At 39.7% G+C, this 25,858-nt stretch overlaps 2 protein-coding genes and 1 pseudogene across 2 annotated transcripts; 1 reads left to right on the top strand and 2 right to left on the bottom strand.

The window, feature by feature from the left end:
- Positions 1 to 16,419: 16,419 nt before the first annotated feature.
- LOC148543813 (uncharacterized) lies at positions 16,420 to 17,138 on the bottom strand. The gene is made up of 2 exons (XM_088498723.1): positions 17,121 to 17,138; positions 16,420 to 16,998 (listed from the first exon to the last, which is right to left on the bottom strand). The coding sequence occupies exons 1-2, from the start codon at positions 17,136 to 17,138 to the stop codon at positions 16,420 to 16,422; spliced, it is 597 nt and encodes a 198-aa protein (XP_088354849.1).
- A 184-nt stretch (positions 17,139 to 17,322) lies between these two features.
- Positions 17,323 to 18,630, bottom strand: LOC148543814 (uncharacterized). Its single transcript, XM_088498724.1, has 2 exons — positions 18,217 to 18,630; positions 17,323 to 17,748 (listed from the first exon to the last, which is right to left on the bottom strand). The coding sequence occupies exons 1-2, from the start codon at positions 18,628 to 18,630 to the stop codon at positions 17,323 to 17,325; spliced, it is 840 nt and encodes a 279-aa protein (XP_088354850.1).
- Positions 18,631 to 24,816: 6,186 nt separating this feature from the next.
- LOC148543815 (secreted RxLR effector protein 161 pseudogene) lies at positions 24,817 to 25,596 on the top strand (annotated as a pseudogene).
- Positions 25,597 to 25,858: the final 262 nt, after the last annotated feature.

The raw sequence follows: 25,858 nt of genomic DNA on the forward strand, positions 1-25,858 counted from the left end.
CCAGGCTCCAAAGCCTTGCGCTTCTTCCTCTCTGGCTCAGGAGAAGGTCGGGGAAAGGGGGGCGGCTGAGAAGAAGCTGAAATCACAATGGGCTCTGAAGGAGTCCCCAAATTTCGGGGAGAGGGGGAGGAGGAGGGATAACTACCCTGGCACCACCAGTCCTGGCCCGGGATCTCGCTTTAGCTTTCTGCACCCTCTGGTAAGACTCATTCGAATTCCTCTTCGCCATTTCTGCAAAAACAAGTAACAACCAATAGATTAGACAAGTCGGAAAAGCAAGTCAGACAAATCAGAAATTTAATAAACAAGTAAAAGCCACCTAGTTGTGCCTGGACAAAGGTCGGAGACCCCTGGAGAAACTTTTTAGTGTCCAAATATGGGGCCCTCCCCCACACTTCTCGGAGGAACCCCACAATGGCTGCCTCTACTTCATCCAGGTCATCCAGGCCATATTTCTCACAGGGGAAGGCCTCCAACCAATATAGAGGAAAGCGAGGAGAAGAGTCATCATTCAGAAAAAAGGGGTGGTGACCCTCTACAGCTTGCACTTTGAAAAAGTAATTTTTGAAGTCATAAAAAGATTCATCAAAAAGGGTGAAAACCCTCCGACCTTGGATAGCTCGGAGGGACACCCATTGCTATTTATTATTTTGCCCACTAAAGGGCTTGGTCATATAGAAGAGATAGAAAAAAATCCTCAAAGACGTCGGAAATTCCAGGGCATGACTGATGAACTGGTAAATTTTCAAAAAACCCCAAGAGTTGAGATGAAGCTGAGTAGGAGCAACTCGGCAGTAGCGTAAAACATCAACTTCAAAATCGGAAAACGGAAGAAAAACACCCAAACGGGTAATCATACTCTCATACATGAAGAAGAAATGAGGGGCCACCTCAGTGGCCCTCCCAAAACACACCCGGTCCTCCGGACCCGGGGCCACTAACTCATATTTCGGCTCATCCTCCTCAGACGTACAAAGCCGGTGATGAGTGCGAAGGTGGGTGATAAATTCGGCATCCACCAAAGGTTCCTCTCCTAATACAGTGACATCAACCCACTGAGCAAGAATGTCTACAGAGGCCATTATTTTTTCTAAAAGGTGAGAAAAACCTACAAAGAAAAAAGAAAAAGAAAAATAAAAAATAAGGTCTCTAAGGGGAATACGTAGTCAGAACCTACAAACCAACTTCTCTCTAAGCATGAAAGCCAGAAGCATTTTTTCGTAGAAAAGAGAAGAAAGGACTAACCTTTGTCTGGGTGTGAAAGAAAGGAAGATGAAAGCCTTCGAACAGAGGTTGCACCACGAGTAAGTAAAGAAGAAGAGAAAATTTTAAATCGCAGAAACGAAATAACGAAGGAGAGGGAAAGTATTTATAAACATGCTAGGGGCATAATGGTAAAAGCGGAGCAGTCATTAATAAGAATGCACCGTTACCAAGGCCATCAATCCCTACGCAAATCCCTAACGGACGCGACCCTTGATTAGATGTAACTGCCAGAACCAAAAGGTCACGAAAAATCACGTCGGTTACAGACCATCACGTCGGTCCTCCAACAAGTCGGCTACGACCCCGAGTAGAATACTCGAACCCAAATCTTGAAGAGAAATTGGGCTCGAGTAGGGGCACTGTTCATACTCTGGCCCAACACTAAGGCCCAGGATCCAAGAAAAAAGGCCCAACCCAAAAGAGTTGAGCCTTTCATTACACCGACCAGATACCTCAAAAGTCGGCTATCTTCACAACTTGCTCCAAAGAAGTCGGTACGAGGATTAGCTGGCAGATAAACCCTCCCTCAAGAGGATAACTGCCCCTAGAATCTCTCTAACCACTTTCAGGAGCCATATCTTAACCTCCCTAAGATAAAGGGACGATTATTCCCTTTGAAAGGCGGAACTACTTCAACGGTGGTTATGGGTTTATCCCTATAAATACACTGACACTTCTCAGGTATCTTAGAAGCCCAATACTCTCTAGACCTGTTTTGCTCCCTTTGCTGACTTTGGCATCGGACTGTCTTTGCAGGTACCACCCCCTCACTTCTCACGAACAAGTCGGACGGAGACCCCCAAGGCGTCAACCCACTTGCAGGTCTCCTCTTTCATACGTTTGGGCCAACCAATACCATCTAGCCCATTAATCTCCGGTTACCCATCGTAACAATAATATTGTATCACATTATGTTATTTAGATTAAATTATTAGATTAGTTTTAAAAAATACATCAAAATTCGATTAAATTCATATGATGTGTTAAATTTCAAAAATAATATCAATATCAATAAAATGAAGAGTTTTTTGATAAGAAACATCGTAATTGAGCGATATAATGGGAATTTGAATATTCTAAAGTGATAAAATTAGTAAAGTGAAAGATTAATCGCCATTGATTTTGTAATTTTTATGAAGTGTGTCACATTATTTTAATTTAAGAGTAATTAACTTTTTATTTTACCACTTTATCAATTTTTTCATTTTAAAAAATTTTGATATATATAATGGTACTTTCATATCTTAATTTTTATTGTCTTGGTATCGAAATATCAAATACGTACCTTTTCAAATAAAAGTAAAATTTTATATTTTAAATAATAATTATTCCTAGAAATAAATTATTTCACAGAATTAAATTTTAAAATTTTAAATAAATATAAGGAGAACATATTTCTAAAGACAATTCTCAAAAACAAAAAAAAAAAAATTGAAAACAAATTAAACGCCCACTTAAATATATGGAAGCTGACCTAAGGCCTAATGTCATGCTTTTCACATTTTAGAACTTGGTCCTTCAGCTCTAATAGCACTTTCTAACTTGGACAAGGTGCGGTACTTCTTTTTATTTTATCCCCTGCTTTTAAAAATGTAAACAGCGAGGAATGAGGATGATTTCACATTTCAATTTTCACACAAACTACAGAGATAGAATTTATTTCAAGTTCAAATATTTAATAATGCCAACAAACAAAGTCTCTTCAATTCTTTTAAAAGAATTAGGAAGATTAAATGTTAAGGAAAAAGAATATTTTAGATTCAAGAAAGATTAGGTCATCCCATTGAATTGGATACACTTGAGTGGAGATAATAGTCACTAATTAATTAATGCGCGGACTAGCCAAGCGCAGCTTATATCACTAGTTAATTAATTAAATTAATTAGGTTTTATTTAGGTCCCAAAATATATATTCACTATCTCACTGCTTAATTTTCGTTGATGGAAAAGTATGAGAAGCCAATGGAATATTTATACAATGTGTATAATGGAGATTTAAGGAGTATTAGAGATATAATCATTAGTGTTATCCTTTGTTATTAGCCGAAGCTTTTGGGACGAGTGGTATCATGCATGGTATTAGAATGCTAAATTTGAAAGGTCAAGAGTTCGATCCTTGGTGAACCCCAAAATCAATTTAAGTTTTTGAGAAGATGTTTATTATCGCTAGTACTCAGATGGTTATTTTAGATAGTATAGGGGATGTTCATTTTATAACTCATTGTACACATTGTACAAATAATCCATTGTCTCTCTAGCGGGATCCTTCGTTGATTTATAGTCGGCTCGATAAATGACATAACATAAAATCCCATTTTAAAAGAAAAAGATCAAACCTTTTTAAAGTGGAAAGATTAGTAAAATAATAAAAATTTAGTCCATCTTAAATTAAACTATTATACTATGTGTATATTAAAATTTGTCATCAAAATAAATCATTAATATAAAATACATATTAAAATATAAATACACATTAAAAATAAATTAAACTATATATATTTTTATACATTTTTTTTGAAACAATGGAGCTCAACACACTACAGTGGAGCAAAAAAAATTAAAACAAAACAAAGAAACAAAACAATCAAAAAGTACAAGACAATCCCCAAGTCATCACCGGCATCGCCATCAACAACAAAAGGGATCCACACATTTCCACTCGTTACAGCTAAGCGAGGTCATGTTGATAAATTCTTGTACACCTTTGCTTTGATTCTGAAAAAGCCTTCTATTCTTTCTAGCCAAAGGTTCCAAACTATTGCACAGAAGCACCTCAACCACTGTTTACGATCATCTTTTCTACGCGGTTCTTCTGTCCAGCTCAGAAAATGATCCTTCATTGATCCCGGAAAAGACTATTGTCGGCCAAACGCAGCTATCCACACACACCACACCTGCCAAGAAAACTCACAGCCCAGAAACAAGTGATGGACCCTTTCCACATCATTATTGCATAGAACGCACTCAGTATCTTCTTGCCTAATAATCCCGAACCGACTCAGCCTATCCTTAGTATTCACCCTCCCTATCAAGGCAAACCATGTAAAAAGCTCCACTCTTGGGGGCACTACACCTTTCCAGATGGTCTTAGTGAAGTTGTAGCTGGATATATCCTCCGGCAGTAATTACATCTGCAAAACTTTCACAAATGAGTTAGTCGAAAAAACTCCTTACCTATCATATTTCCACACCACTCTGTCCTCTCTGTTATTTAGGAGCTTCACAGGTCGGAAAGCCTCATGTAACTGACCCAGAAGGTCCAACTCCCACTGAAAAAGCTCTCTCCTCCATTGGAAGTTCCAAATCCACTCTAGCCCATCCCAGAACCCACAATCCCCTATAACCGATCCACATTGGTTTGAAACAGAGAACAGCCTGGGAAATCGATCTTTCAAGGGTCCACAGTGTAGCCATACGTCCTCCCAAAACCGAGTCCGCCTCCCATCTCCAACCTCCATGGACAGGCCCGTAATCATCTTACCCCTTATATGTTGCTTCTTGATAAGGATCTGGCAAATGTCCTTCCATGGACCTCCTCTAGTAGGTAGCACTTGAGTGGATAACATCTCATTCAGGTTCAGATTATTACAGGAGCAGACCACTTTTTTCCACAACGGGCACTCTTCCTTTGCAAACCGCCACCACTACTTGAACAGAAGTGCAGTGTTACGAAGCATAGCGTCACCCACTCCCAACCCCCCAAGCTTCTTAGGGGCCTGCACCACTTCCCATTTCACTAACGCTATACCCTGTCTCCCCTCCTCCTTGCTCCAAAGAAATATTCTTTGCAGAGAAATCAGCTTCTCAGCCACAGCTTTTGGCATCTTATATAAGCTCAGATAATACATTGGCAAGTTGTTCAACACTGATCTTATAAGTACCAACTTTCCAGCCTTATTTAGCACTTTATCTTTCCACAAGCTCAGTTTCTCCTCCACCTTGTCAATAATAGGCTTCCAAGTCTTGACTAATCTCGGATTTGCTCCAAGAGAAACTCCAAGATATTTAAAAGGTAGGGTACCTTCCTTGCAATCCAATAAGCTACACATTCGGTGAACCCATTGCCCTTCACAATTGATTCGTATCAAGCTGGACTTATCAAAGTTTATACTTAGTCCTGACATCAGCTCAAAACAACGCAGAAGCCGTTTGTAATTCTTCACAATCTCCTCCTCTGGTGGACAAAACAGAATAGTGTCATCCGCAAACTGAAGATGCGACAACTCTATGTTGTCTCTTCCAACCGTCAACGGTGATATGCGCCCGTTTCTGACTGCCTCTCCAATCATTCTATGCAGAACATCTACAACCAGCACAAACAGAAAAGGAGATAGCGGGTCGCCTTGTCTCAAACCCCTTTCCATTTTGAACGGTTTAGATGGTGATCCATTTATCAAGAGTGACATAGATGTGGTGGTCACACACTCCATAACCCACGCCCTCCATCTTCTTCCAAACCCCATCTTATGCAACACAATGTCCACAAAACTCCACTTCACTCTATCATAGGCTTTTTGAAATTCCAGCTTAATAATTGCTGCCTCCTTTTTCCTTTGTTTAAGCCAGTGAACGGTTTCACATGCAATGAGAGCCCCGTCATGTATTTTTCTTCCTTTTACAAAAGTACTCTGAGTCTCTCCCACTAGCCCTGGCATCACTGATCTCATCCTCCTAACGAGCACCTTCGAGATAACCTTATACACACACCCAACCATACTAATTGACCTCAGGTCTTTGATCTCCTTTGCTCCAGTGAACTTAGGTGCCAAAGCCACCCAAGTGATATTGGCATCAGCCGGTAACCTGGACGTCTGAAAGAACCCCGATACAGCTGCCGTGAACTCAGGCCCAATCTCATCCCAGCACCTCTTGATGAAATTCATGTTATACCCGTCACAACCTGGTGCTTTGGATGACTCGCAGTCCCAAACCGCTTCTCTGATCTCCTCAACCGACGGCAAATCCTCCAAACGCACTGAATCAACCTCATCAATCCTCCCCACCAGACCATCCCTGAACCCCACCAATGGAGACGCTTCCTGATGATACAACTCCTTATAGAACTCTCTAATAGCTATTTTGATTCTAGCTTGGTTCCTTATAAGTCAGCCATTAACTACCAAGGTATCAATCCTGTTATTCCTCCTTCTTGCTGAAGCTACATTATGGAAGTATCTCGTGTTTTTGTCCATATCCGCCACTTGTCGAGACCTCGACATTTGTTTTTAGTGCATTTCTTTTCTCACGTACCATTTCTCACAACAAGTAACTAATGCCTTTCTTCTTGCCTCCATCGTGCCATCATACACTCCACTACCTACCATATCATCAATTCTCTTTATCTCTTCCTGAAACTTCAAAATCTTTTTATCCATGTCACTAAAGTTGGCCTTATGCCACCTCCCCAAAGGTACCATAAAAGCTTTCAACTTATCTGTGAACCGCATCTCTCCTAGACCTCTCCATTCCTCCTTAACCATTCTAAGAAACCCTTCATGAGTGAACCACGAATCTAGGCTACGGAACGGTCTTGGACCCTCTCTCCGCATGTTCCCTTCCACAATTAGAGGACAGTGATCTGACAAACCCCGTGCTCCCCCTTTTAACCGGGTCTCTGGAAACTCTTCTAGCCACTCCACACTAACCAAAGTTCTGTCAATACGACTCCAAGAACAGCCCCGAAACCAGGTAAACTTACGATCTGTGAGCGGCAAATCCACTAAGTGCATATCTTGTATCCAATTCTTAAAGTCCTCAGCAGACAAAGGCAGACAAGTGGTATCTTTTCGTTCCTCCACATGAACTATCTCATTAAAGTCTCCCATGAAACAGCAAGGAACCTGACATAACCCAGCTACGTAGCTCAACTCCTCCCATACATGTTTCTTCTCTTCTCTAGTATGCGCACCATAGACCAGGAAAAAAGCACAGTCGAAAGTATTCTGTAACAAAACTCCTTCAATACATAGCCATCTATTCCCCTTATAAAAATTTTTCAATTTAAACATCAGTTCATCCCAAATGATCAACAGTCCCCCGGAAGCACCTTCCGATCCTACAAACTCCCACCCTGCACCGTCACTCCCCCATATTCTTGAAACATCAAATTGCGTCACTACTTGCATTTTAGTCTCAACCAAGCCTAACAAGTTTAGCCTATGTTTATGTTTTAGGTCCTTCACCATCCTTATCTTACCATTACCCCGTAGCCCCCTAACATTCCAAGAAGCAAAAATCATTTAAAACTATTTTGACACACCTGTTTATTATGTTTGGGTCGGCATCGCCTCAGCTTTGCTCTTCGCTTTGCCTCCTTTCTTTTCTGATCTATTTCTTCATTCTGTTCTTGAAGAATTGCCATGATATCGTCTTCCTCGTTATACAGTACAACACCTGATTCCACCACCAACTCCTAAGTCCTTTTGTTTTCCAATATTTGTTCCTCCAACTTAGAAAACTCGGTTTCACAAACTCCGTCATCCTTCCTAGCTTCGTCCTGCCTGCCCTCAGTCCCAACCTCAGCCTCTCCAAAGCCTTTCCCACCTTGTTCATACACCAGCTACTCTCCATCTTGATCATACAAGAGGCCGTCGACAATCCCATGTTCGACCTGCTCACCAGACCCTATTTCCGGATCAAAGACCTTGGCGTGGTCACCAACTGTCTTCGCGCCATCCTTCTTCACGCCATAAAGGGAGCTTCCGTCGCCTGCTGCCACAGCGATGGGTCTTATCAGCGCCTCCTCTCCTTGTGCCGCCGTGTCCGATAGATCAATATCCCCACTGGTAAGCACCAACCCTTCATCAACCGCATCATCTCCACCGGTTTGGGAATCTCCATCACCCGCGGAAGTAAGCCGACACCCTGGATCCACCAGCCATCCACTGCCGGTGTGTCCCCCATTATCGCGGCAGCCCCCACCTCCATCAAGGAGGCCGACGCACTCAACATGGGTAGGTTTCCTTCCTCGCGTGTTGGTGAGCATCCGGATGCCTCTAGTCGGGCCAACTCGCCGACCCGGAAGAACCAGCTCAGGTCCATGCTTAGTGGCCGCATGAGCTGTTTGGGTTAGGCCCAAACTAAAGTAACCCATTTCCATGTCCTTAGCATTGTTTTTGGTCCAGCCCTTAGTGAGGCAGGCTTGTTTTTTTTTCCTCCTTATTTGGCCCCACCCGCAGCCCATCATATGACATACTAAGAGCACATGTCACAGTTCTTTCAGAGTCCTCCTCCGAGTTCAATCCGTTACAATCCCCAAAATCCTCACTACCTTTATTATCTCCATTCAAAGCTTGATACGGTGCGATATTATCGCAACATTGATCAGTGGTTACTCTTTTCCATTCATTCAAAATATCGTCCGGAATTACAATTCTACCCTTATCAGCTTCCTCTCCCCTCGTCACCGCCATTAACAAATCTCCATCCCGTTCTTCCTCAGATGTCAGCTTCCTATCGGAGTTTCTACTCAGTATACCATGATTCAATAACCCATCGGTGGTTATCCCGTGATCGACAGATATCTCCTTACGCCGGACCTCCCACATATCATGTACTGTTTCCTTTACCAAAACATCAAAATCACTGGACCCAACTTTGAGATGGAGCCACTCTTGAATCCCGTCCATATTAGACGTATCAACCAACACATAACCCGTACTGAACGAACTGCACAATTTCGTGGCTTCTGAACACTGAACTACTTTTTCCCACTGACCTCCTATCGTATTGAACGTGGCTGCTGACCAAGCGTGCAAGGGAACCCCTACACATTGGAGCCACACTCTTCGCGTCTCACACCGCTGTGAATCCTCCCACCTCCATACCTTTTGGAATAGTTGTAGAATGCCATTTAAATGAAAGGTGTATGCGTCCTCAGCATGCAAAACACTATCAAAAGTCAAGAGGGCTTTGTGCGCTCTCATTTCCCTGATCTGAACAACAGAAGGAAAGCTCCTCGCGATCGTTTTTGATAAGGAGATGAAGTCAATCGGCTTTGTTGTAATCCCCACGAGACTTCTCTGTAACCATTCCATATTAGCTTCCTCCACCGCCACGTGAACCTGCTTCCTCTCTTCAGTTCCACACCTTTTTGCTATTGCTTCTTTCGGCTGTAATTCTTGCCCAATCGGTAGAGCCCCCTCATGGCCTATGTCCCGATATGTCTCACGAGAGTTTTGGTCTTGCCTGTTATCTCCTCCTCGTTCCCTATTCATGTTCGCAGTTTCCGACACTCTTCGATACTTAGCCTCCCCGACTGAAACAACCTTGCCTCTCAGTCTTAGTCGATTCATCTCCACTATGGCTTTCAAGGCTCCTCCTTTAATGGTATAACGGATGAACGCAAAAATGTACAAATCTCCATTTTTATGTTTTCTAGAGAGGTATATGTAATTGATGCGTCCAGTCCAGTTGAATAGTTGGAACAACTCTCTCTTCGAAACATTTTCAGGTAGATTGTTTACAAAAATGGAGAACGACTCATGTTCTAACCGCCGATACTCTTCTCTGTTCCAAACCCTTGGATCTCTGCCCCCCTTCCCGTGTTTCCCACCCCCACTCTCTCTCGCACTCGCTCTCTCATACGACCGTAACTCAAACTATGTCAAGCCATCAATACTTAGCAAATTTAATCTTATTATTTCCCATTTAAGAAATCTTATTTGAAATGCATATATATATATATATATTGGTAACTAATTTTAGTGATTAATTTTAGTATATGAATAATATTTTTATAAATCAAATTAATAAAACTAACTTATAATAAAAATAACAAATTAAGATTAAATAGTAATTTTTTTTTGTATGAAATAAGTGACTAACATTATTGATTAACGAATTAAGATACTCTTAAATTAGAAATGAAAACAGGGTGTGTTAGTTTATTATAAAGGAAAAGTGGGAAGTGGTAAATTTACGGAGTATGTAGTATAGTTAGGTTGCATTTGATTTTTAGAATTGGACTGGCATTGAATATTGTGATGAGATATTGAAATTAAATTCTAGTTTTTGGAATATAAAATTTTAATTTTTTAATATTTTAAAAAAAAATTAAAAAATGAAAAGTAAAATTTTTATAACTTTTTTTAAATATTTTTATAATATTAAAACATAACTCAATCTAATATATTTTATGCCAAATATAATACATAAATTTAATTCAATCTTTATTTTTATCTCTTAGATTTTATTTTTCAAGCCGTCTTCCTTTCAAATATAGTTTTATCCAATATCTTTTGATGATCCATTTACCTAAATCAATAGCTGGTTAATTAATTGGTTTATTATAAATGGAAGCCGGGATAAGACCTAATTTGTCCCACATTCTCATATTTGTACAATATAACGTTAGAAATGATGGTTAGAGACCTAAAACTTAGAGAGTAAACATCGTAATACTGTTTTCCTATGCTAGGGTGGAGGTCATGTTGCTCTATACCTAACCATTAGGTTCAGGAATAAATAATTTAATTAATTTTAAAAAAAAAATAGTCTAAAAATAAATTATTGTGTTTATTTTTTTAATTTTAAAAGTATTTATTTTAAAAGAAGAATAATAAAAAAAAATTAATATAAAAAAAGTCATTTTCTTAATTTTTTTTATGAATACTTAAATTTTTTTTTTTTACAAAAATTACAATTTAATTTTAAAAATTATACCACATTAATGTTATAATTTTTCATAAGTTAAAAATAAAAAATATATATTTTTGGACCTATCTAAATTGGTCTTTAGTCACTTCTGTCTTCGTCTTCAATATGGAGAGCTGATTTCACCTCTTTAATTTCGTGAGAATGATCTCTCTCTTCTACTTATTCTCTTTTGGTTTTAAGGTTGAATATATGTTTATAATATTTTTTTTTGTCTTGAGAAAAAAAAAAAAAGAAAAAGAACAAAGAAGAAAAAGAAAGAACTTAAGCCTAAAGGTAGTTAGTAGTAGCAAGGTCCCTACTCAAGTAATCTTTGAATTTCTTTCGAGGGGCTGTGAGCTTAACGTGATTTTGAGTTGTTGTGAGCGTTCTCTTTGCCATGATGTTTGTCATTTTATTTGTCTCTCTTTAAATTAGTCTCAAATTTGTCCTCTAACTCTAATACATGATATTGTAGATTTTTTAAATTAAAAAGCGTTCAGAACTTCACATTTTTTTTCTATTTTAAATAAGAGTGTAACTTCCATACAATTAGTTTTACATATAACATCTTTATGACTATCATCTCAACTTTCAAGTAAGAAAAAAACATTTTTAAATAGTAAATAATTTTTCATAAAAAATATTATTACTAGTTAAAATTCTCATACAACCTCATTGCCAATTATCACTCTAATATCTGCTCACACAAACAAAGTCAATTTTGTCTTTACTACTACAAAAACTGGCATCGCAATTAATCTTATACGTATTATAATAAGGCAATATCCAACTATTACTAATAGATGGAGGCAAATAAACACGATTCATCTCAAAAAATGACCTAAGTTCCTACATTAAAGCTAGAGCCAAATCTGTGATTTTATTCGGTGACTACAGTTTGTCTGGATTGAAAATATCATTATTCCTTACTCACCAAATTTACTAAAGACTTGCAAAAAATTAAAAAAATTGCCCCTTACTATTTTTCAAGAACTAAGAATACATATCTTAGAGCTGAAGATTAATTTATAGATTTTGTCAAACAATCTAAATTTTCACATAATCTCTAACACAATATAAGACCATTTTTGGAAAAGCAATGCACCTAGGACAAAGATCAAAATTTGCATACCTCCCTAATACTTGAACACATCCATAGAAAGAACATCCTTGACACAGAGCCAAGACAGCAACATATGCTTTTTCAGGAACCTACTGACATCAAAGCCACAACCAATTTTTCTGATCTTGCCAATGAAACCTCCTTTTATTCAACCACAATAACCACTATTAAGTATTAACACTGTACACCTTATATTTTGTCCCCAACCAAAGTCCAAAACCAACATGCCTCTAAGTTAGATTGAGTCGTCGGATTATAAAAGAGGATGTTAACTTTTAAATTCAGATTTAATAGAGAATAAATACCATCAAAATTCTAATTGTCATTAAACTATATAAATCTGAAATGCGAAGGTCGAATAAGAGATATGCACATTATCGATCTCTGTAGATAAGCTCTTTTTTCGGTCTCCTCCAATGATCAAACTAAAAATTCTGATCAAGTAGCCAATGCACTAATTAAAACTCTCTTTCAAAATTCAAATAACCAAAGACTTTGTACAAATTCTTCTAAATATGAGAGTCTTTTGTAGTTTTGTCAAATTTATAATTAGGTGTCTATATTTTTTAATTAATTTTTAGGGCAAAAAACCATATTGAGCCAAAGCAAGAATCCTGTAACCAAAATGCGCCAAATCCAATTTCGTTTCAGCAATGAGCCAAACTGTATTTTAATATAATTCGAACCAAGCTGGTTCGAATTGCACTCCTTCATAATTCGAACCAACATGGTTCGATTTAGTGTTGACCGTTTTTGAATAATTCGAACCACAAAGGTTCGAACTTCTCTCATACATAATTCGAACAAGGGTGGTTCGAATTATGCTTTGAACTCGAATTCATGTAATTCGAACCATGCTGGTTCGAATTACTCTTAGTGCACTCCTTCATAATTCGAACCAGGCTGGTTCGAATTAGGTGTGATTCGACTATATAAGGAGTTCGAATCACCCTCATTCGAACCATTATCCCTCCCCCTACCCCACAAAATCTCAGAGAAAACGACCCAGATTCTCTCCGAGGAAGACCTGAACGGACTACTCTGCTGATGGGGGACGATCCGGCACGGTTATATCGGTTGGACGGAGTCGCTCATATAGCCGGGGTCATCAACGACGAGGTTAGTACGGAAATATTTTTGATTCAAGCGTTAGTTGTGCCTTAGTGGTTTTGCATCTTGGTTAGACGGTACTTTATGTTAGTGGTTTATGTAGGTGGTTTAGGTGAGGGGATTATGTAGGTGGTTTATGATAGTGGTTTAAGCTAGCGGTATAAGTTAGTGGTTTATGTTAGTGGTTTAGGGTAGTGGTTTTTGTTAGTGGTTTAAGTCAGTGGTTTTTGGTAGTGGTTTATGTTGGTGGTTTATGTTAGCGGTTTTTGTTAGCGGTTTTTGCAAGCGGTTTTTTTATGTGGTTTAGGGTAGTTGTTTCATGCTAGGTGGTTTAAGTAAGCCGGTTTATTTAATTTGTTTCTTGTTAATGGATCTCGTTAATTGTGGTATATGCTAGCGGTTTAGTTGTGTGGTTTAGGGTTTGTTTTCCAGTTAGTTATCTTTCATGTAATGTTATGCTGTTTAATTTAGCAAAATGGTTAATGTAAACCGGTTTATGTAAACCGTTTTATGTAAACCCGTTTATGTAAACCGGTTTACTGTAAACCGGTTTATGTAAACCGGTTTACTGTAAAACCTGTGTAGTTATATATCTCAGTATGCGGTTCTTTTCATGCGCAGCCCCAGCGATGCATTAGGAGCATGAGGCGGCAGCAGGGCATGCGTCTTGATGACAGATACGTTCCATACTTGCAGATGGCAGGGCTATACCATCTTGCAAGGCTGAACGACCGGTGGTTCCGGCTAGACGAGGCGCTCGTCAGTGCATTCGTGGAGAGATGGCGTCCCGAGACGCACACGTTTCATATGCCGTTCGGAGAGTGCACGATCACACTCCAGGACGTGGCATACCAGCTGGGTGTGCCAGTGGATGGCCGTTACGTGAGCGGGTGCCTGTCAGAGTTCCATATATACATCGATGGCGGCCGTCCACCCTGGGTCTGGTTCCAGGAGTTGCTAGGAGTTATACCTCCTCCCAGTCAGGTTCAGAAGTACGCAGTGAACTGCAGCTGGTTTCAGGAGACCTTTGGTGAGTGCCCTGAGGATGCAGATGATGACACTGTTCGCCGATATGTCCGTGCGTACATCATGATGTTGCTGGGCACGCAGCTGTTTGCGGACAAGTCTGGTAACCGGATTCACATTAGATGGCTTCCGTATGTAGCGAGGTTGGAGGAGCTGGGTACGTACAGCTGGGGTTCGGCAGCACTGGCCTGGTTGTACCGGTGCATGTGCAGAGTGGCAAACAGACATGTTGTGAAGTTAGCGGGCCCGCTTCAGCTACTGCAGTCTTGGATCTTTTGGCGGTTTCCTCAGTTTAGGCCTGCAGGATATGAGACTTTCAGCTGGCCGTTGGCGTCGAGGTACTATACTGGGCCTATTCTTTTTCAATATGACTTACAGATCTGCGTGTATGTTAATACTCTATTGCATAATGTAAACACAGATATTAGTATATGTAACTCATGTGTGTGGTGCAGATGGGCAGGTTACAACCCTTCCGGTAACGAGAAGGGTCTGAGAGTGCAGATGTGGAGGCTTAGGATAGACCGGTTACAGTCCAGGGAGGTTAGTATGCTAATTAATAAGTGATGCTTTTTAAGTTAAATATTTTACACTTGGGTCGTACAGTTGCCCTGATAAGGGTGGGTTCGTTCTGCAGTTTATATGGATGCCGTACAGTAGCCCCGACGTACTTCAGGTGTTGCATCCGGAGGTTTTGGAGCCTCGGCACATGGCGGTGTGGCGCTCTGTGACCGCGCTGATCTACTTTGCTGTCATAGAGTGGCATCAGATAGATCGTGTTCTTCCTCAGTTTGGAGGGGTACAGGCCCCTCCGCGTCCCGCCTTGAACATCGACTTTCTGATGTCCAAGGACGGGAGAGGCGGCAATCGATGGTTCCCCTCTTCCATGCGGAAGTGGCATGCATACTGGGACGCTCGTCAGGACAGTGTATTGAGGTTCGACGTTGTTGCCGACCCCGGACCGTCTCATGAGTTCCTTCAGTGGTGGAGTCAGCATGGGAAGAGGTTCTTGGCCGCGGACACTCAGCTGGGGGATCCGAGATCAGTTCCTATACCAGTTGAGGCCTCACAGCGGGGTCCGGGGCGAGTGCCTGACATGGATCCTCCGGATGACGTGCCTGACAGGCGTAGGGTTGAGAGGAGGATGGGTGTAGGGACACGGAGGAGCCAGCGTCAGTAGAGGTGGCCGGATCATGCTACGGATGATGATGACGACGCCAGTCCCCCTAGAGGCGGACGACGAGTCCCGAGACATAGGGCGAGGAGGGGTGCTGACCATGGGGACGACGATGACGACCAGCCTGGCCACGTTGGAGGAGGCACACACGATGGAGGTACTAGCACACACGATGGCGGTCATGGAGGTGAGTGGTATGGCACAGGGCTCGGTGACGGGGCTGACACTGGTGACGCTGGACCTGGATCGGGCCCTCTTGGAGATTACTTCGTTGGTGTGCCAGCGGATGATCAGGCTGAGCAGGGTGGTACACCTTGGCGCATATCGAGATCACAGTGGGCAGACTTTGTTGGGTCAGACTCGCTTGTTGGGGACTTCGGGAGTCCACGCTTCCTAGATGAGATCACCGCCATCATGCAGGGTGACGTGACCCCCCGCAGAGGTGGCCAGACCTCAGGGATCCAGCCCCCCTTAGATGTTGATCTGAACGAGCCTCCATCCTCATCCGCTGGTCAGCAGTTTCGTCTTGGAGGTACCCCTACATCCGCCTTCACTGCTGCATCAGAGTCTGTCGCAGGACCGTCGGCAGCACCGTTGCGTGTTGCGCCACCAGTACAGCCTGCTCCGCAGGAGGAGGAGGATGAGATAGAGGATGAGGAGCCACTTGTCCGTCGAGGTCAGAGGGCACGGGTAGCACGTCGCTGTGGTACTGGTTCGCATCTGTTTAGATGAGTCACATTTCATGTATTTTGTTTCCTCTATTTCAGTCATGTATGATAGTTAGGCGTACTTTTCTTGTTATGTAGTGCTCTGTTTATGTATGTTGTTCGTAACTTATGTTCGGGGACGTTGACTATTTGTATTAAATGAAACATGACAAGGTATAATGATTTCGTTTAGTTATTAAAATGAGGATCAACGAGTCCTGTAGCAGTACTTGTAATGAAAGACAACATATTCATTACTACTCGCAACAACCAAAGTACAATGCATTAATCTCAACAAGTTACATACGTGGTCAAGCAATGCATCTAACAAGACAACTTAAATGTAAATAACACTAACAATAACATCATGGAAGCTAATTTCGCCCTATCTGAGACGATCCTACTACCTGTGGGCAGCTACGTCTAGTGTGTCCGGGTTGGCGACAAAGGCCACACCGTTTTGGCCTGTTCGGATCTGCCTCATCCATATTTGTCCGTATCCTTGTGGATCTAGGCCTCCCCTCTCTCGCACGCCGTCTGTTTGGGTCCGGAATCACGGTGGGCCCATCGTAAGGTGGCCAGAAGCCCTCCGGGATTGGAGGTGTGAATCCCATCCGATAGACATTGAACACCGAGGTAATCTGATAGACGCTATGAACATAGGAGCTCCAGCTGACACGTGCGTAGGCACAGCATGCAAGTGCGTGCTGACACGGGAAATGAAGCGCCTGAAAGTACCCACAGTCACATGTCCGGGAGGCAAGCGATGCTCGGTAAGTACCCAATGAGAAAGTACCAGTCGGAGTGGTCTCCGCTACGGTGAACTCGGAGTTATCACGGTCATACAACGTCACCGTGAAGCACCTGGCCGTCTTCAAGTTGGCCTCAATACACTTCACCAAATGCTGACTGAACTGCTGTCCGGTGCCCACCTGGGCCTCAGCCTCTCGCCCCTTGCGAACAAAGAGTTCGGCCAGCCTACCATATGTTGCCTTCACCAGGGATGCTACAGGAAGATTTCTTACACCCTTGAGGATTAAGTTCACACACTCGGAGATATTCGTCGTCATGTGACCGAATCTCCTCCCCTCATCGCGATGCTGCGTCCACAAGGAGTAATCAATACGGTTCGCCCACTCACACATCGCCGGGTTTTCAGACCGCAGTATATCAAACCAGTAATCAAACTCAACCTCAGTCTTCGCGTACGCTGCATTCACGAGAAGCCTCCTAGCGTCTTTGCCCTTGAAGGTAAGGGCGAAATTAGCCGCTACGTGTCATATGCAGAATGCACGGTACGCAGATGGCGGTAACCAACCTTCGTCCGGGGCCTCAAGCGCAGACTTGATGCCGTTGTGCCTATCCGATATAACCAGCAGACCGGGCTGCGGGGTCACGTGCTGCCGAAGGTGCGAGAGAAAGAATGTCCAGGACTCCGCATTCTCACCCTCTACTAGTGCGAATGCGACAGGTAGAATGTTGGAGTTCCCGTCTTGTGCAATCGCAATGAGCAACGTTCCCCCATACTTACCATATAGATGTGTGTCGTCAATGCTGACTAGCGGCTTGCAATGCCGGAATGCCTCGATGCACGGAGGGAAAGTCCAGAAAAGTCTGTGGAAATAAGCTTCAGACTCGTCCACCTGTCCTCCAACTCGAACCGGGCTCATCCTGAGGACCGCAACAGTACCAGGCATCGTCAGCTGGACACCCAACACCCACCTAGGTATCTCGCTGTATGACTCATCCCAGTCATCGTAGATGAGGCCAACGGCCTTCTGCTTCGCCATCCATACCCTCCTGTAAGTCGGCCTAAAACCAAAATGCGCTGCCGTGGCGTTCAGGAGCACCTTGATCCTAACCGATGCGTCAGCCCTAACCATTGGCATAATGAACGCCGAAATCACAGAATGATCCAAACTTCTGTGATCACTTGATATGGATGTGGCCAGGCAAGTGTGAGGGCCATTGTACCGTTTGACCTCCCAAATGCCCTTGCGCTTCCGGAGACTCAGTCGAATCAACCATGTGCACCCATTCCCGAACTCGGAACACTTGCCCACATACCGGCGGTGATCGGACTCCACCACCTTGTACTGTACCCCTCGCCGGATGCTGTAAGTCTTCACACTTAACAGGGCCTCATCTTTATCCTGGAATTGCTGACCAACCTGGAACTCTGTAAGACCAGCATTCCCTTCCGCATCTCTAGCTCCGAATCCAACAGCGTGCCCTAACGCACCCTCATGCGTCGTGGCGTCCAGGTCCAGCGAAGAAAAATATGGTGGATACTGCTGTGTGCCAGAGCTAGAACCACCGCCAGCCAATGCAAGCCCAGCCGCTACAACCTCGTCCCCGCTATCATCCTCAATTGTTTCGGGCTCAACGTCGTCCTCATCAGGATCACCCAATTCTCCGTCTCCGACGCCAACCGGTGGAACGCCGTGTAAAGCGTTTGGCAGAACATCAAAGGATCCTACCTCGTCACGGACGCCGTCATTCAAATCAACAGCAAATGACGGGGAGGCGACAAGTTGGGCCGTTGGCTCGTAAACTGGGACGGAGGAAGAAGCCACAGCAGCCATGGAACTGGAGCCAGCTGCCGTGGCTACATTGGTGGTATTCCGGTTCGAACCCTCTGAGCTGGATACCACATCAACCAGCTTTGCCAGCAACTCTGGTGTGCGGACCTCCGGAAACTGCCTCCGACAAAGAAACATGACTTGGAGGTCCTCATCACTACCAATCGTGAGACAATCATACTTCACCGTATCGTGCAGGATCGTGACTGGAATGCGATAGAAAAACTTCTTAATCCGCTTCGCACCTTCCAGGCCAAGTTTCATCAGCACAGATCTAACCAGGTCATCATAGCTTGTCGTTCGATTCACCACAATATAGAGAGGATTCTTATCTGTGAACTTCACTCCGGACCGAGTTTTCCTCTTGATGGATCCTCTGTGGTGTACCAAAACAGCAAAACTCTCCTCCTCACTAGCCATCTTACACCCTCTAATGAGAGCAAATCACGTTTACAGCGTTTATATAGAGCTCTGAGTCCTACTAATTCGAACTAACCTGGTTCGAACCATGATACATGTAATTCGAACCAGCCTGGTTCGAATTACTACACTCAACCTCTCTCCTCATAATTCGAACCAACCTGGTTCGAATTATTACACTAAACTACTCTCCACATAATTCGAACTCAACCGGATCGAATTACATGCTCTCCTGGTTCGAACCTAACCGGTTCGAATTATATACATTTTTCCAGTAGTAGTTCGAACTGAAATGGTTCGAATTACTTGCTAATAGAGTTCGAACCTAGGTGGTTCGATTTATATAAATATGCCGCTTGGCTTATTGCTGAAACAAATTTCTGTTTGGCGTATTTTGGTTACACATTTCTGCATGTGGCTTAATATGGTTTTTTGCCCTAATTTTTATACTATTTTTAATTTTGTAATTATGTTATTGTCAATGTAAAAAATATTTGAATTAATAGAATATTTTTTTACAAATTAAAAATATCCATCATTAGAAACCTAATTAGATCTTTAGCCACATATTTTTTATAAAGAATATTCCGTTAATTTTAATATTTTTAATATGAAAATGGCCTAATTATAAAATTAAAAATAGTATAAAAATTTAATTGAAAGAAAAAAAAGTATAAAGTCCTAATTACAAATTTAATAAAATGATAAAAACTAACAGAATAATTAAATTTTTAAAAAATTATAACTTGCTCTAACATAATATATAATATTAAAATTTGACAGTAGAAAGTATTTAAATTAATTAATAAATAGAGTTAATAATTAAATTACTTTCTAATTTTTTTTTCTATCATGGCATGTCAGATTCTTTAGTAGTATGTCATCTTTGTAAAAGGGTTGCAAAATCACAACTAAAATATGAAAATCAAGATTCAAGAGAGCACAGACATGGATGAAGAAAAAGAGAAATTATGAAGAAATAGTGCATATATAAAAAACTAAAAATATGAAAATTAAGCATATATAACAAACACATATTATGCGTATGTATAGGCAGAAATAAAAGGGTAACTACAACACTAAAACTATTATTATGCTACCTTATTTTCTAATAATATGGTAGTTAACGTTTATATCAGTGATTAACGTCGTTAATTGGTTAACTGGTGGTAACTTGATTCATTTAAAAACTAAGAACGTAGCTTAATCAGGTTAATTAAATACCGAGAGACTTATTTAATTATTATCTCATAACTTCTGGAGACCAATTTAATTATTTTATTAGATAACAAATTCAAAATACATATCTCAATCCATCAAATTTAGTTGTGATTTTCCTCCTCTCAAGTTATTCTTAACAGTAATGATGTTTAAATCATGAGCAAGAATTACATGATGAGAGGTAGAATCAACAAGTATTGATGGATTTTTTATGCATATATTGTTGGAAGTTTATTGTAATTTAAACTTCTGTTGTGGTCTAATTGTAATTATTTATAAATTATTAATGATTTAATCTCATCCGTTAATTCTAATGTTTGATGGACACATTATATTTAAAGATAATAACACATAAAAGGTGGGTTCTCTTTCTACCTCAATACACACGACGTTTTACAGTTTCCACTCACTGAAAATACCGTAAAACTGCCATCCTGATGAACGTCTGAAGGAAAGGAAAGGGAGAAAAACCAGTGTTGAAGATCAACTCTACTGTAACCAAAGCTCTGCACAATCAGTCTTAAAGTTCAACTCTACTGTAATCAGGACTTGTTATGATATGAAAATCACAACTTTTAAGATCCTAATTAATGTTTCCGCTAAAATAAGTTTACATATGGTATCACATGTATTTTGAAAGTATGTGATTTTCTCTGATCTAATTATGATATTCACGGTGCTTCATGTTTCTGATTAATTATTTATAATTAGATTTTAATTAAGTGGATTTTAAATTTCATGCCATCAAAAAACTGCATATTTGTGGTTGTATATGTTCTATATGTTTTCTTCTGAATATTTTAATTTGATCATAAATTATACTCATGTATGAATTTAATCTTGAGTTTAAGTTTAGTATTGATGACAATTATGAAATTATTTTGAGTACGTAATATACTCTAATTTTATGAAAAATCTATAAATATTTTATTTATAATATTAAATTTATTTAGATTATTTACTGCTTGTGTACACCAAAGTGACCAACTTATAACGTAAAATGCTAGTATATTTAATAATGTGTTAATTAAATTTAGAATTAGATTTACCCAAAGAAAATCTCTTCTATTATTAATAGACTTGAACGAGAAAAATTATTATTCTTGAGTCAGATATATGTATTGTCCAAAGATGGTATATGTATTTGGCAGAAAATTTTAATCTTCAAGTATAATAAATATGGCAGTTATTTGTATGTTAATATGTTAGTATATTATAGAATTTTACCCAAAGGTGAACTGTAATATGCTTGTTATGTTCTATGATCTGAGTAGATGATAAAATTAAACTTAATATGAGCATTATATGATTAAATGAAAGGTATTTCAATTCATTCACAAGCTTCATCTGTTACCATGTTTAATGGTTTAAACTTCTCTGAATGGAGTGAACAAGTGAAGTTCCATTTAGGTCTTTTGGATCTTGACTTGTCACTTTTAGGAGAGAAACTCATTGTCACTGATGAGGATGAAAAGTATGCACTTAAGACATGGGAACGTTCTAATAGATTAAGCCTTATGTTTATGCGAATGACTACTGCAAGCAATATTAAGACTACCCTTCCACAAACAGAAAGTGCTAAAGAATATCTTGCGTTTGTGGAAGACCGCTTCCGTTCTACTGATAAGTCACTCGCTAGTACATTAATGTCACAGCTCACGGCCATGAAGTTTGATGGGTCTAAGAGCATGCAAAAGCATACTATTGAGATGACTAATATAGCTACAAAATTAAAGTCACTGGGTATGACAGTTGATGACTCTTTTATGATGCAATTCATTCTGAACTCATTACCTTCTGAGTATGGAGCTTTTCAAATTAATTATAATGTCATGAAGGAAAAATGGGACGTTAATGAATTGATTGGAAAGCTCATACAGGAAAAAAATAGACTTAAGAATTGTGGTGGTCATTCTGTCAACTTGGTTCAATGAGCTGGCAAATCAGAAAAGAAATTAAAGACAAAGCCCAAGAATTTTAAGAAGAAAGGACATGCCAATACAAGACAGTGTCATTTCTGTAAGAAGGAAGGACATTTCCAAAAGGATTGTCCTAAACGTAAGGCATGGTTCGAAAAGAAAGGTATATTTGAAACATATGTATGTACTTATAAATCAAATTTAATTGATATTCCTCATAATTCTTGGTGGCTTGATTCTGGTGCTACAACTCATGTATCTAATGTAATGCAGGGATTCCTTACGATCTAAACCACAAGTCAAAGTAAGATGTTTCTCTACATGGGAAATCGTGTGAAAGCGCCAATTGAAGGAATAGGAACTTATCGTTTGGTGTTGGATACAAGCTTTCATTTAGATTTACCTAAGACTCTTTATGTACCTTCAATGTCTAGGAATTTAATTTCTATTTCAAAATTAGACAATTGTGGTTTTTCTTTTAATGGTGGACATGGTTGTTTTAATTTATTTAAAAATTCTAATATTGTTGGTTATGGTGTTTTAATTGATGGCTTGTATAAATTAAAACTTCTTGATCAATTTTCTGAATCCTTGCTTATTGAGTACCAGAATGATATAGTTAGGCCAAATACGCCTAAGGAAAGTTCTGCATTTTTGTGGCATAAACGCTTGGGTCACATATCCAAGGAAAGAATAGAAAGATTAGTAAAGAATGAGATTTTACAAAATTTAAATTTTACTGATCTTGGTTATGTGTGGATTGTATTAAGGGAAAACAAACCAAACAAAACAAGAAAGGTGCCACAAGAAGTAGTCAGCTTCTTGAAATTATACACACTGATGTATGCGGACCTTTTGATGCTCCATCTATTGGTGGAGAAAAATATTTCATCACTTTTATTGATGACTTTTCACGTTATGGATATGTCTATTTGCTTAAAGAAAAGTCTCAAGCAGTTGATGCTATTGAGATTTATATTAAAGAAGTTGAAAGGCAATTAGACAAAAAGGTGAAAGTTGTTAGGTCAGATAGAGGTGGTGAATATTATGGAAAACATAATGAAACAGGACAATGTCCTGGTCCATTTGCAAAACTTCTAGAAAGACATGGCATATGTGCACAATACACAATGCCATACACACCACAACAAAATGGTGTGGCAGAAAGGTGTAATCGAACGTTAATGGATATGGTTAGAAGTATGATGAGCAATTCTTCTTTACCCACATTCTTGTGGATGTATGCATTAAAGACTGCCATGTATTTGCTAAATAGAATTCCTAGTAAAGTTGTTCCAAAGACTCCTTTTGAGTTATGGACTAATAGAAAACCCAGTTTACGACATTTACATGTTTGGGGTTGCCCAGCAGAAGCAAGAATATTTAATCCACAAGAAAAGAAATTAGATTCTCAAACAGTGAGTGGTTATTTTATTGGCTATCCAGAAAGTCTAAAGGGTATATTTTTTATTGTCCAAACCATAGTCCAAGAATTGTAGAAACTGGTAATGCAAAATTCTTTGAAAATGGTGAAGTTAGTGGGAGTGAAAATCATCAAAATGTAGAAATAAAGGAAATTAAAATTAATGTTTCTATACATGTTAGTGTTCCTTTATCCACACCTACTCAAAGAGTTGTTCCAACTATTGTTGAACACGTTAATAGTGATGAACAAGATTTGAATGATAATGCTCCCAATGAAGAAACTAACTCACAAATATCAGAAAGAAATGAGTCTCAAGAAATACCATTGAGGAGATCTCAAAGGAAAAGAAAGTCAGCTATTCCAAGCTATTATGAGACTTATTTACAAGAAGAAGATATTGGAATATCTAAAGATCCAGTTTCATTTACACAAGCCATAAATAGTGATGATTCAGAAAAATGGATTGATGCCATGAAAGAAGAGTTAAAATCCATGGAAGATAACAAAGTTTGGGATATTGTTGCATTGCCAGAAGGTGCTAAATGTATTGGTTGTAAATGAGTCTTCAAAGTTAAGCGAGACTCAAAAGGCAATGTTGAACGATATAAAGCTAGACTTGTTGCTAAGGGATTCACTCAAAAGAATGGTGTTGATTATAAAGAAACATTTTCACCTGTTTCTAAGAAAGATTCATTGCGTATCATTATGGCACTTGTGGCTCATTATGACTTAGAGTTACATCAAATGGATGTAAAAACTGCCTTTCTGAATGGTAATCTTGATGAAGAAGTTTATATGGATCAACCTGAAGGTTTTCCAACTGAAGAAAAAGGTCGTATGGTGTGTAAACTTAAGAAACCAATATATGGACTAAAACAAGCCTCACGACAATGGTATATTAAGTTTAATAATACCATTCTATCTTTCGGTTTTGAAGAAAATATTGTTGATGTATGCATATACCGAAAGTTCAGTGGGAGTAAGTTTATCTTTCTAGTCTTATATGTTGATGATATTTTACTTGCAACAAATAATTTGGGAATGTTACGTGAGACTAAAGAATATCTTTCTAGAAACTTTGAAATGAAAGATATGGGAGAGGCATCCTATGTGATAGGAATTGAAATTTTTCGTGATAAATCACAAGGATTGTTAGGATTGTCTCAGAAGGCCTATATAAATAAAGTTCTAGAGAGGTTCAACATGGAAAAGTGTTCCGCAGGAATTGCACCAATTCAAAAAGGGGACAAATTTAGTCTTATGCAATGCCCAAAAAATGACATAGAACGGAAGCGAATGGAAGGAATTCCATATAGTTCTGTAGTGGGAAGTCTTATGTATGTGCAAACTTGCACAAGACTGGACATTAGCTTTGCAGTAGCAATGCTTGGAAGGTATCAAAGTAATCCTGGAATGGATCATTGAAAAGCTGCAAAGAAGGTTTTAAGATATCTTCAAGGTACAAAGAATTATATGCTCATGTACAAAAGGTCTAGCCAATTAGAAGTAATTGGTTACTCAGATTCAGATTTTGGTGGATGTGCTGACACAAGAAAGTCTACATTTGGCTACTTATTCTTATTTGGAGAAGCTGCCATATCATGGAAAAGTTCCAAGCAAAGCGTTGTGGCAACATCTACTATGGAAGCAGAATTTGTAGCATGTTTTGAAGCTACAAATCAAGCTTTATGGCTGCGAAATTTCATTTCAGAACTTGGCATTGTTGACTCAATTGCTAGGCCATTGAAAATTTATTGTGATAATTCTGCAGCAATATTTTTCTCAAAAAATGATAGATATTCTAAAGGTGCCAAGCATATGGAAATAAAGTACTTTGGCATTAAGGAGGAAGTTCGGAAACAAAGAGTGTCCATAGAACATGTTAGTACAGAACTTATGATTGCTGATCCATTGACTAAAGGATTGCAACCAAAGACATTTAAGGAACATGTACATAGAATGGGTCTTGGTTCTTCTGAATGATGCTAACACTCTGAGCTCACTATGTTTATTTATGTGTTTTCTGAACATTGATAGTTTGTTGTTTCTAGTTAAAGTAATATTATTATATGAGTTATAACATAATGATCTAGAAACTTTATGGGACCGATATAAAATTGTGTTATTTATGTAGTTTGTGTAGTAAGATGCTAGTGGTTGTAGTATATGGAAAGAAATGTGTTTCATATTAAATGCATGACTGCCATAACTCACACAAAGTATTTTACCATATTAAAGCAATTAT

This window comes from Arachis ipaensis, chromosome B9 (assembly GCF_059453495.1).
Source record: "Arachis ipaensis isolate K30076 ecotype BB chromosome B9, ASM5945349v1, whole genome shotgun sequence".
NCBI classification, from domain to species: Eukaryota; Viridiplantae; Streptophyta; class Magnoliopsida; order Fabales; family Fabaceae; genus Arachis; species Arachis ipaensis.